The sequence below is a fragment of the Taudactylus pleione genome, unplaced genomic scaffold (assembly GCF_031769625.1).
Source record: "Taudactylus pleione unplaced genomic scaffold, aTauple2 ptg000484l, whole genome shotgun sequence".
Classification (NCBI taxonomy): Eukaryota; Metazoa; Chordata; class Amphibia; order Anura; family Myobatrachidae; genus Taudactylus; species Taudactylus pleione.
In genome coordinates this window covers 5,655,911-5,669,820 of record NW_028284886.1, presented here as the reverse complement: position 1 = coordinate 5,669,820, position 13,910 = coordinate 5,655,911, and the positions used below count along the sequence as shown (strand labels likewise).

General features: G+C 44.2%; 1 protein-coding gene across 1 annotated transcript in view; it reads right to left on the bottom strand.

Moving 5' to 3' along the window:
- CDH13 (cadherin 13) overlaps window positions 1-13,910 on the bottom strand; it is an 870,720-nt gene that overhangs the window by 96,573 nt on the left and 760,237 nt on the right. The window contains exon 10 of the mRNA XM_088449431.1: window positions 7,371-7,624. Within this exon, the coding sequence (XP_088305557.1) occupies window positions 7,371-7,624 (254 nt within the window). The remainder of the gene's footprint in view (window positions 1-7,370; window positions 7,625-13,910) is intronic.

The window sequence follows — 13,910 nt, the reverse complement described above, 5'->3', positions numbered from 1 at the left end:
TATAATCCATAAATCCGATATCATCACTTCAGAGCACTATAGGAAAACTACTGTATTATACGGATTAATGTCTCTATTGGTATAAATTCTTATATTATAGACTCTCCTTTTCTATGGACACAGGGCTCCTCGATGACTTCTAATATCTGTACATCAGTACAACATCCCATATATAAAATACTACCAATACATTGGGAGTTCCAGGTAATAAACAGATTATTATGTGACGCGTTTGTGCTCTCTACAGTTAATCAAAGGCCCTTATGGATGGTTTAATCTGATTTTTATGCACTGAGAGAAACGAAGAACATAACACATTTCAAACCAAAGCATGTTTTCTGGATGGCTTCATGCTGGGCAAATAAAGGCAGAGACCAGGTTTGCCTGATGCTTTATCCACAGTGTGATGCTGGGCCAACACAAGCTAGAATTTGTACATGCTTATTTGGCCAGTGTGTTGCCCCCAAATGTGTGCAGGCCAGTGTGTGTGTGTGTGTGTGGGGGGGGGGGGGGGGTTTGGGCACAGGGTGGCATTGCCTGACCGGACAATAGCTACTAGGGGCCGCATCATTTCAAATAATGGACTCTCACTTTCAAATATGGGTGCCTCTGAATTTTATTTTCCCCGGCCATTGTCTGCGGCTTTGGTGTATATGCGGAGGACAAATCCTACTTGTCGGCAATGGAGGGGTTAACTAAGAAAGCGGCATGTGAGCCCGCATGCACGGTAATACATATAAATGGACATGATGACTTGTACGCATCTCTATCAGTGAACAGTTCAAGGAAAAAGGAAAATGTCCTCCAGTGTAAGGGAGGTGTGCTGCATCCCAGGCATCCTGTCCTCCAGTGTAAGGGAGGTGTGCTGCATCCCAGGCATGCTGTCCTCCTGTGTAAGGGAAGTGTGCTGCATCCCAGGCATCCTGTCCTCCAGTGTAAGGGAGGTGTGCTGCATCCCAGGCATCCTGTTCTCCAGTGTAAGGGAGGTGTGCTGCATCCCAGGCATGCTGTCCTCCTGTGTAAGGGAGGTGAGCTGCATCCCAGGCATGCTGTCCTCCTGTGTAAGGGAGGTGTGCTGCATCCCAGGCATGCTGTCCTCCAGTGTAAGGGAGGTGTGCTGCATCCCAGACATGCTGTAGCTGGAGGTACAGGTTTGGTTTAATGCACGTGATGGAGGCAGAAAGTAGAGAATGAGCCGGCGGCACGGTACAGAAGAAAGCAGATTGTGTGTGAGAAGAAACCTGCAGCCTGAAGCTTGCTGGCTCATCCAGACCCTCCCTAAGGATTAAGGTGGGAAGAAAGCTGGAACAGATGAGCGGGGAAAGAAATGTGCTACTGTGCCAGTTATTAACACCAAGTGTTCCAGATCACTGCATTTATTGTGTGATGATACAGTGTCACTACTCAGGACAGGAGGATTCGCTGCACCAGGGTGGATATTAGTGTCACTGTCACAGAACAAAGATGTGGGCAGCCGTGGCGCATCTATAATGAGTGCATTATGTGTGGCGCATATGTCCCTGTGCCAAGGTGGGTATGCGCTGGCCACTCAGCACCCGGAACAAGGTCTGGCGCCATATTTCCAAAGAAATCGACATAAGCCCTGGCACTGTGACTGAGTTTTCGCTATGTTCTGTACAGCTGTCATAACCACACTTCTGGTGGGGTGGGGGGGGGTCTCCACACTATAAAACTTCCACACTGACACCCTTGTTTAGTAAAACAGACCTGCTGGGTACGCAGCACTCCCTTATCTAGTGTTAATGCTAGCACCCTGCTGATGTTACAACCCGTGCAGTTCCTCTTTCCTGCCTGGGGTGTCGCTCTCTGCTCTGGTACTTGTAGCACACTGTGGCCCTGATTCAGAGTCGGACGCTCTGACAGAGCGCTCGCTCTGAATCAGGGCCGTCCTTCTTGTTTTTTAAAGCGGCCTCCTGGCCGCTCGCATAGCTGTGGGTGACCACCCACAGCTATAGCGAGCGGCCAGGAAGATGGTCGCGATGGTCAAGACCATCGCGACCATCGGGCTTGCATCGAGACCCTTGTGGTAGGGTCTCGTTGCCGCAAGCCCCAGAGAGATTTCGGCTCTCATAGAGCCGAAATCTCTCCCACTGACATCACTCGTGATGTCAGTGGGGCCGCCCCCAAACGGAGGCGCTCACATGGGAATGCCTCCGTTTGGGCAGCCACTCCCCCGGCCCGCCCACTAAAGGGGGGGTGCTGTCACTCAACATCGACAGCACGCCCCCTTTGGTATGAGACCCGGAGCGACGGTTTGCCCGTCGCTATCCGGGTCTCGAGCCGGCTCCGTCGTGCGCATGCGCACTGGGCCACCATCGACCCGCTTGAGAGCGCATAGCGCTCGCCAGCGGGTCTCAATCAGGCCCTCTGGTCTATATCTCAGCAGTATATTGCATCAGCTGAGTGTGCTAGAAGCACCAGAGCGACACCCCAGGCAGTAGAGAGGAACTGCACGGGCTGTGACAGATGCAGGGTGCTAGAATGAAGACTACTTATCCACATTCGTGCCCAAAGAGGTCTTAATATTCCCATCAGAGAGTTGGCACATTTAATTACAAAACGAAATATGTGGAGTTTTATCTCTCAGCACACCCCAAGCACCACCCCCTCCTCTATATTACACTACACTAACATTACACTGACTATTTACTATATTTACTATATCGGTGTTAGGAAAGATTCTGTATGGCAGCAATAGAAGATCTTGTATCAATGCCATTTATTAATATTACTATTTCCCCAAGGCAGCTGAGAGATACTTGGCTTTCTGGTGACCCTGCTTGGCAGCAGTACAAGGCGTCTTACCACCCAGTTGGTACTGCATAAATCTGTGCATGGGTACCCCGGATTCGCCAATTCACACATGCACAGCAGGTTGGAGGCTTCCAGCTCCACTTCCATTGAAAATTAATATATAAAAAGAAGTTAAAAAATAGGGTATAAGACAAGTATTTTGATATATTTAATTACAAAAGTGGCTTATTTAAATGATAAAGCATTTTTTGTTGTCTTGGAAGGATCCTCTGCTATCACCATCCTGAGACAGACTACTGCAGCAGCGGCCGCCATTTTCTTTGTTAAACCTCAGAAAGGAAAAGTTCAGATACTGACCAGCATGATAAAATATATTGTCCAGTGTCAACTTTATACTTCACAGCAGCACTGTCAGCATTATCTGTGCACTGAGCACCCCATTATAGATAGCTGCAGTTCCTCTCAGACCTATAGGACGGTGTCCTAACTGTAGTTTAGGCAGATCAAAATGCGGAGACTGCAGTCATTTGAGCTGCTGTGACATGCTTCAACCAATCAGCAGAGTGCATTTCTGCAAAGCGAGATTGCCAGTCTCTCAGTGACTGTGTTAGAGAAGTACTTGGCAACCGTGCTGTAGAGAAGGACGATGGAAATATTTAGTAAGAGAGAAACTTTAGGTGTGTTAGTAAGTACTGTTACACAGGGGCTTTAATATACAATATTACACGGCTTTTAAACTTTCGAGAAGCCTGCCCTTTAGTCATGTGAAATGCGCCTGCCTACGGCTGTCTGGCTGAAGAGGGAAGGATGGGTCTCTGTTGATTGATAAAAGTGAGCGTCTATATGACAGTGAATGGAAACACAGAGGGATTAACACATTATAATAATAACTATGACAAACATCCACCAGGATCTCAGCTCAGGGAATAATAATCAGATGTCAGGAAATTAGCTTTGTAATTGATTTTTTTTATTCTTAAATATATGTACATGGCGGCACTTAATAACCTGCACTGCTCCCTATTGGAACAACATGTAAAATGCAATTACGAAAGACTGACAGGAGCTTTCTGCTGGTAGATACTGGAGATCATACTTTTAGTCATTTGTAAAAAAATAAATAAAGAAATTATTACAGATTTTAATTTTTTATGAAATTTGGTCCAGTGTTATGGAGAACAAAGCAGATGTGAAAACGCTTACAGTTCTAGGTCCCAGCCTTCTGCTCAATCTATCCCTACATATACACAACAGTCATGGTCATCATTCAGGTCAGTCAGGTGGACCTCCTAGAGGTAACTCATTGCCAGGACATACAACGAGCAATGTGTAGACACAAGGCAGCACTGTCACAGGTTATTAAGACCACCATAGATAACGTTCTATGTAGAATTACCACCAGTCTCATTATCAGAGTTTGGGGCATATGTATCATTATTCAAAAAAGAGACCTGTAATTTCCAGACTTTTAACGCCTATTATCGCATATCTGAATCTGATGTTTTTCGCCATATGCATCAGTGTTGAGCTGACTTAAATGAAAATGCGATAAACTATAGGTTTGGTGATTTTTTCTATATGAGCTACGTGTGGTACTTCTCATTCTATATGAGCTATGTGTGGTACATCTTATTCTATATGAGCTATGTGTGGTACATCTGATTCTATATGAGCTATGTGTAGTACATTCTGATTCTATATGAGCTATGTGTAGTACGTCTTATTCTATATGAGCTATGTGTGGTACATCTGATTCTATATGAGCTATGTGTGGTACGTCTGATTCTATATGAGCTATGTGTAGTACATCTGATTCTATATGAGCTATGTGTGGTACATCTGATTCTATATGAGCTATGTGTAGTACATCTGATTCTATATGAGCTACGTGTAGTACGTCTGATTCTATATGAGCTATGTGTAGTACATCTGATTCTATATGAGCTATGTGTAGTACGTCTGATTCTATATGAGCTATGTGTAGTACGTCTGATTCTATATGAGCTATGTGTAGTACGTCTGATTCTATATGAGCTATGTGTGGTACATCTGATTCTATATGAGCTATGTGTGGTACATCTGATTCTATATGAGCTACGTGTAGTACATCTGATTCTATATGAGCTACGTGTGGTACATCTGATTCTATATGAGCTATGTGTGGTACATCTGATTCTATATGAGCTATGTGTAGTACATCTGATTCTATATGAGCTATGTGTAGTACATCTGATTCTATATGAGCTACGTGTAGTACATCTGATTCTATATGAGCTATGTGTAGTACATCTGATTCTATATGAGCTATGTGTGTAGTACATCTGATTCTATATGAGCTATGTGTAGTACATCTGATTCTATATGAGCTATGTGTAGTACATCTGATTCTATATGAGCTATGTGTAGTACATCTGATTCTATATGAGCTATGTGTAGTACTTCTGATTCTATATGAGCTATGTGTGGTACATCTGATTCTATATGAGCTATGTGTGGTACATCTGATTCTATATGAGCTATGTGTAGTACTTCTGATTCTATATGAGCTACGTGTAGTACTTCTGATTCTATATGAGCTATGTGTAGTACTTCTGATTCTATATGAGCTACGTGTAGTACATCTGATTCTATATGAGCTATGTGTAGTACGTCTGATTCTATATGAGCTATGTGTAGTACATCTGATTCTATATGAGCTATGTGTGGTACTTCTGATTCTATATGAGCTATGTGTAGTACATCTGATTCTATATGAGCTATGTGTAGTACATCTGATTCTATATGAGCTATGTGTAGTACATCTGATTCTATATGAGCTATGTGTAGTACATCTGATTCTATATGAGCTATGTGTAGTACATCTGATTCTATATGAGCTATGTGTAGTACTTCTGATTCTATATGAGCTATGTGTAGTACATCTGATTCTATATGAGCTACGTGTAGTACATCTGATTCTATATGAGCTATGTGTAGTACTTCTGATTCTATATGAGCTATGTGTAGTACATCTGATTCTATATGAGCTATGTGTGGTACATCTGATTCTATATGAGCTATGTGTAGTACTTCTGATTCTATATGAGCTATGTGTAGTACATCTGATTATATATGAACTATGTGTAGTACATCTGATTCTATATGAGCTATGTGTAGTACATCTGATTCTATATGAGCTATGTGTAGTACATCTGATTCTATATGAGCTATGTGTAGTACATCTGATTCTATATGAGCTATGTGTAGTACATCTGATTCTATATGAGCTATGTGTAGTACATCTGATTCTATATGAGCTATGTGTAGTATGCCTGATTCTATATGAGCTACGTGTAGTACGCCTGATTCTATATGAGCTACAGTATGTATGGAGCATCTGATTCTATATGAACTATGTGTAGTACATCTGATTCTATATGAGCTATGTGTAGTACATCTGATTCTATATGAACTATGTGTAGTACTTCTGATTCTATATGAACTATGTGTGGTACATCTGATTCTATATGAGCTATGTGTGGTACATCTGATTCTATATGAGCTATGTGTGGTACATCTGATTCTATATGAGCTATGTGTAGTACATCTGATTCTATATGAGCTACGTGTAGTACGCCTGATTCTATATGAGCTACGTGTAGTACGCCTGATTCTATATGAGCTATGTGTAGTACTTCTGATTCTATATGAGCTATGTGTAGTACTTCTGATTCTATATGAGCTACGTGTAGTACATCTGATTCTATATGAGCTATGTGTAGTATGCCTGATTCTATATGAGCTACGTGTAGTACGCCTGATTCTATATGAGCTACGTGTAGTACGCCTGATTCTATATGAGCTACAGTATGTATGGAGCATCTGATTCTATATGAGCTATGTGTAGTACATCTGATTCTATATGAACTATGTGTAGTACATCTGATTCTATATGAGCTATGTGTAGTACATCTGATTCTATATGAGCTATGTGTAGTACTTCTGATTCTATATGAACTATGTGTGGTACATCTGATTCTATATGAGCTATGTGTAGTACATCTGATTCTATATGAGCTACGTGTAGTACGCCTGATTCTATATGAGCTACGTGTAGTACGCCTGATTCTATATGAGCTACAGTATGTATGGAGCATCTGATTCTATATGAGTTGTGTATGAAGCGTCTGATTCTATATGTGAGCTATGAACAGGAAAGCCTTGGTGAATTATACCAACCATTAACGCATATTGCAGTTGAATAATATAGTATTGTATTCCCAAATTTTAGATTCCTTTTACTATGCTGCATGTGATGTACAACCATCAAACTGTCACATTACTGTGTACGTTCAACAATCAGCTAATACTTCACCAATACCTAGTGATGCATCCAGCCAAAACTATTGCCTGCATATTGACACAACACAACTAAACAAGACACAATAGTGCACAGCTTTTAGGGGCTTCTGTAAGGCAGTAAGATTATGGGGGCATATAGTTCAAACATAAACAAATCTCCGTAATACGAAGGCAAACAGCCTAGAACAAAGCCACATCTGAAGCTGAAGGCTGACCACATTATCAAATGTCAGCACGAGAAACAGCCAACTTACCGCATAGTCTGGTGCTGCAGTGTGTCTGGATCTGTAGCGCTCACTGTGAACAACATGGATCCGACCGGAATGTTTTCCTGCGTCGACACTTTCATCGGGTCGGGGTGGAATACGGGGCCCTCATTCACATCTAATACGTTGATCTGGACAGTCGCCGTGGAGCTCGATCCATAGCCCACATCTGGGATAAGGGGATCTTCGTTTTCAACTTTGATTAGCAGAGTGTGAAACGCCAGAATCTCACAGTCCAGCGGCTGAAAGGCAGAAAGGCAGCATCATGTGAGTATATCCGATATACCTGCCAGCTGTTAGATGGAAGTCTAGCAATTGTTTTCCAGCGTTCAAAATGTGTGCAATGAACTGAATGGTGTCTGTGACTATGGGGGGTGATCCTGCAAACTAAAGATAGTAACCTGGCACCTGGAACAAACCACGGTCCTGGTTCAGTTTTGCCGATTTTTACAGAGTTGCCCAATGTTATTATAATGGTGCACACGTCTAAGTCGCACGGCGCATGTTTCCTGGTGCCTCTGCCATGTCGCTCGCCGACCATTTGTGGGTGGTAACAGAGAGGGGTTAGAAAACCGCTGGCGCGTCGCAACAGTTTATAGGATCCACTGACTGTGTCCTTGTACTCAGCTTCGCACTGGTGCCGGCATTTTCCTTCTGTCGTCCATTCTGAGTAACCATAGGGGTTACTCAGAAAGCCGACGATCGGCGACTCTGCGACCGATGCTGCATCATTTGACGCAGGTGCTGCGGCTTATTGTGCAAATGCTTCGATTTGCTAAGGGACAGGTCAGCATCTCAATACATCCCCTGGCGCCTGCGACATTTGCAGATTTTTGCATAGCAGCTGCGTAAAAAGTCGCAGTTGCGATAGGATTACCGTGCAACTCTGAATCAGGCCGCATGTTGCAATGAAAGGGGTGCAAATACATCCATTGTTATTACATGCAGGGTAAATACTGGCTGCTGTTGCATGTAGCCCACAAATGCTGGACATCTTTATTCTTACACAGCAATTTAGATCTGCGTTTGGACACACCCCTCTCACATCTACATCTCTCTGCCCATGTTACAGTACATCTGCCCCCTTACACCCCCCTGCAGTGCACCATGGTGTTACAGAGGTGCAACGTTACTTACTTTATGTGTTACTTTGCTCACACTCAGTCAGTCTCTATATGGAGTCATTTGGAGCTTGGCAGCCTCTAGGGAAAGCATGGCTCTTACCAAAGAACTTACAGTAGAACTCCTGCTATTATCTTTTTGCAGTTTGCACAATACTTTATCACCACAATTATGTTACAGCGATACCCCTGTGTAAAGTGGACACAAACAATTGTACAGATGTGCAGGCTGGGATTAGTTCGGATTTATCAGGTCTTAGAAAGACGCAAAGCGTCATCTTTCATGGACAAACATCGTCTTTTGTCCATGAAAGAAGATGTTTGTCCATGAAAGATGAGACCCCAAATTTTGTCAGGAAAAATCCAAACTAATCCCAGCCTGCACAACTGTCAATTAAACACATATATACTAAGTAATGGTAACCTAACCACACTGGTCCAAAGTAAGGATGTGCAGGCTCGGATAATTTCGAATTTGCACGCCAATTTCGCATTTTTCCCTCCAAAAAATCGGGTCTCAGCAAGAGTCAAAACTTCATCTTTCATGTACAAACATCATCATCCATGGACTTTTGTCCAGGAATGATGATGTTTGTCCATGAAAGATGACGTTTTGCCTCTTTCTGAGACCCGATTTTTGGAGGGAAAAATCTGAACTCGGCGTGCAAATTCGAACCTATCCGAGCCTGCACATCCTTAGTCCAAAGCCATTAAACACCATTATTAATTGTTGTTTAGGGACAGCTGAGGGCCCAGGAATTGTCATAATTAAAGGTCTTTTCCACATTTTAGAGTTGAAGGTTCCCCGAAATATTGTTTCACTAGCAAAAGTTATTTACATCAGGCAAATATAGGGATCACATGTGTAAGAGAGGGATTTCTTATATGGTATGGGTAAAACCTATCATATAAGAAGTTGGTTAGGTTTGATACCATTATGTACTATATTAAAGCTCTATTGTACAGTATAGGAAATCTGATAAGCAATTGGTTTAATTGAGACATGAATGCATTTTTTTTTATAAATGATTTTTACGCAGTTCCTATGATGTGTGATTATTGTATTCAAGCTTTAATTAATGCACACGGAGGGCTTATATATGGAAGTCAGTCCGTGGTCCCTGTTTTTCTGATGAAGACAGTGGCTGCTGCTGAACACATTGCAGTTTGGGATTCTATCACGGCTGTGAGCTAACCAGGTAATACAGTACTTACAGCTCCCCGGGGAACCTGATTGCTCTATATGCGATATACAGTACTGCCGGTGTCCTGTAAATGCATTTTTGTCCTGCTTTGTTTTGCATTAGGATTTGGTTTGATGGATTTGAGGCCTCTCTCATGTTTCTATCAGTGCCTTCTGGCTATAAGTGATGGATAATGTATACATATTTATTATACAGTACCTGGGGTTGTGTCATTACTGGGAAAGTGGCATGGCATAGATAAATGTAGGCAAGGTGTGGGCAGGTCTGGAGTATGACTTACTCTGTGGGATTTTTCATATTGTAAAATGTGTGTGTGGCTATGTTTATTGACTGTCCTTCATGACTTTCATTGTTCTCCGTTTAGATATACTGTAATCTACATATTCTGCAGGGCTATAGAATCTAGAATCAGCGTAATAACTTAGGAAATACCAGGGCTGGTGCTACAGCTGCCTTAGGGCCCCGGCTCCTGGGGGGGGGGGTGCCGTTGAGGTAACTGAGGTCGCCAGCACAAAAATTAAAGAAGTCTCTGAAAGAGACATCCTTTGGCTACTTAGTACTGACAGCAGAAGCGGATTATATAGACAGTTGCTGCTCCCCTACTCTTCTATTCAGAATCGGTATGATTTACCGCTGGACGCCTGCCCGGTGGTTGGAACCCCGCCAGCGGCTGCCGGACATGGGTGAAAATCCAGATCATCCCCAGGTAAGTATTCACTAACCTAACCTCCCCCCCTACATTTTACCCTCCTTAGGGGTGCCTAACCCTAACCTTCCCCCCAGTGCCTAACCCTAATCCCCCCTCTAAGTGCCTAAACCTAACCCCCACTTCCTCGTCCTAACCTTGTCCCCTCCAGGGGTGCCTAACCCTCCCTTCCCCTAGCCGAACCCTAACCTCCCGGGGGGGGTGCCTAACCTTATGTCCCCCCCGGGAGCCCTAAACCTAAACAGAATTTATCAAGCTCCGAAAATATTATATTTTCGGATCTTGACTGCGGGGGCATTCACCATCTTCAGATGGCGAATACCCCCGCTTGAAGTTCGCAACCCGTTCTTAACTATGGGAAGAAGGGCCGAGTTGCGAGAAGGGATCCTTTCGGATCCCTCTGCCCCTGTCCAGCACCTTCCGTCGGACGTCGGAGCTCTTGTGCGCATGCGTGACCTGTAGGTCGCACATGCGCACCGCCGTCACTGCTCCGACAGGAGCAGTGAAGAGATTCACTGCTCCGAAAAGGAGCAGTGAAGCCGTTCGCGTGGGCAGCTGATTTCACATCAGCTGCCACCGCGCCGGAGCAATGCTGAACTGCTCCGGTGGCTGGGCCGAGTTGGAATGTTAACTATCGGGGTCCCTTTGGACCCTGATAATTAACATCATGAATAGGCCCCCTAGTGCTAACACAACTTTCCATAGCGCTAATGCGAGGATCCGTGCGGCTTCAAGTGGGAAGCCTCTCCGCCCACTGCTACTCCATCCAACCGTCATCCTTCGTATCGGAACTTGCATCTGCCCCATGCGGAGTACTCGAGATATGTCAGCAACAAGCTAACCTTTGGCCAGAGATACGAAGAAATGTATAGATTCGCATTGATTGCTTCTGTGTGCTAAAACTCGCTATTTGCAGCTGTGTAATGGGCTAGATCCAATTCACTATCAGTCCCCAAGAGGATGCCGACAGGAACGTCAGTAAGCATAATGCCATCCTAACATGGCATTATGTTGTTTTGCTCAAACTGCAAAAAGATGGGCTTTTCACCGGTTAATAAATTGCACCTCTTTGAATTCCCCATTGCAGTGTATGGGTATTGCAGTGCATTGTATGGGTATTGAGGTGCAGTGTGTGGGTATTGCAGTGCGGGGGTATTGCAGTGCAGTGTTTGGGTATTGAGGTGCATTCTATGGGTATTGCAGTGCGTGAGTATTGCATTGCATTGTGTGGGTATTGCAGTGCAGTGTATGGGTATTTCAGTGCGTGAGTATTGCAGTGCATTGTATGGGTATTGCATTGCATTGTGTGGGTATTGCAGTGCATTGTGTGGGTATTGCAGTGCAGTGTATGGGTATTTCAGTGCATGGGTATTGCAGTACAGTGCAAAATTAGAAGGACTGCAGCAGAAGTCAGTGCTTACTTTCCCTCTTGTTAAATAAGGTGAAGCATTTACACTATACACGTGCAGTACATATAGGGGGTTGGGTATTGGAAGCTGGCATCCAGATAGGGTTAGGACACCTGTCGGTAAGTATCCTAACCCTAACCCTCCGCAGCCTAAACCTAACCTTCCCCCCCGCAGCCTACACCTAACCCTCCCTCCCTAGTGCCTAATGCTGCGTACACCTGGTACGACAGCAACGATCAGATAACGATCAGACGATCGTTGTCTGATCGTTCTGCATGTGCTGGATCGAGCATCCAGCAAATGCAGCAGACCCCCCATTACTATAACGACCCGCAAACAACGATCGCGGGTCCCTATAGTAAACAGGCTGACATGGTCAATATCGACCAGATCTGCCTGCTTGCACAGACGACGGTAGTTCGTTGTCAACTACCATACGTGGACGCGCGTCGTTAGCAGGGCCCATAAACTGTCAGATTTTAATGATAGGATCATTGTCATCGTACCGTGTGTACGGGCCATAACCCTAACCCTACCCAGTACCTATCCCTAACCCTTCCCCCCTAGTGCCTAACCCTCCCCCCTAGTGCCTAACCATCCCACGCAGCCTACACCTAACCCTCCCCCCTTAGTACTTAACCCTAACCCCCCCAGTGCCTCAACCCAACCTTTCCCCCGCAGCCTACCCCTAACCCTCCCCCCAGTGCATAATCCTAACCCCAAACCCTTGCCCCCTAGTGCCTAAACCTAACCTTTCCCCTGCAGCCTAAACATAACCCTCCCCCCAGTGCATAATCCTAACCCCAAACCCTTGCCCCCTAGTGCCTAAACCTAACCTTTCCCCAGCAGCCTAAACCTATTGACATTGCACAGGTGCTTGTAAAGGGTGGGGTTTACACTGAGCTGGATTCTTTTGGGGTTCCCTGCATCTCGGACGTGAACCCCATAATGTTAGGGACGCTGGTATAGAGGAGCCTTGACGTTGGCCCAGCGCTTATTCATATATTTGCAAATGTATGTATACCAATACCTCTCAATTCCTATCATCATGTAGGATTCAAATATTTTTGTTGATTTTGCTGCAGTGTGCTGGGGGGAAAACCCCTTTTTTTTCTGTAGATTTGGGGAAATCAGCCTGACATCCCCCAAAAGATGCACTGACATTGGATATCACTATAAATACCCCCAGAATAGGCCTGCTGAAGGTATTTGGGGTACTTAAATGATCTCAATAGCTGCTAATTAGCGTCTTTGCATTAGTGGTGAAGAATAGCATTTAGCAGGTTTTTTTGGTGAAAATAAGTACTCACAGCAAATTTGGGGTACATGATAATGGGTGCAAGCATGGTTAAAAATCGCAAAAGTGAGGTTTTAAAAAACGCACCTTCAGCAAGCACCTGAAATAACCAAAGAAACCTCCCCCATACTTGCAGACCCCGCCCAAAGTGTTTGTACCCCAACTTTGTACTTTTTCACCCCCTTTTTCAAATACAATTTTTGGGGTGTTCTTTTCATTATTTAAGGATTTTTTTTAATGCAGTTTACCTTTGGGGAACTGTCCTAAGGGTACAGGGTGGTTTCCTCACCTTTACACCCCAAAACCGCAATTCTGCACTTTTTTTCGACAGCTATTCATAGGTGAATCTTTTCTGCCAGGTACATTGCATTGCGTTTCCATACTGCCGAAAAGTCTCCACAATTGAATATGGAAATAAGTTTCCGCTGGCGAAATGACCTCACCGGCGAAACTTTTTAGCCGAAAACATTTTTTCGGCGCTAATTGAATACGGCCCTATGTCTCTTATCCTCGCCCTGGAGATTCTCTCCGTTACTCGATTACTGCTCCCCTCCCACATTCATGGAAGCAGAACGGAATAATGCAATCATTATAGGACAGGACTGTGTATGAGCCGCAATGTATATATCATCATTTTTAATCCCAGCAGAGTAATGACAAAGATAAACAAAGAGTTATTAAAAATGGATGAACACAGAGATGAAAGCAGGAACCCTTCATATATTTTGTATACACCGTGGCAGGAACATTCCCCATCTGTAATGTGCTGCTGTTTGTCAGTGTCATTACG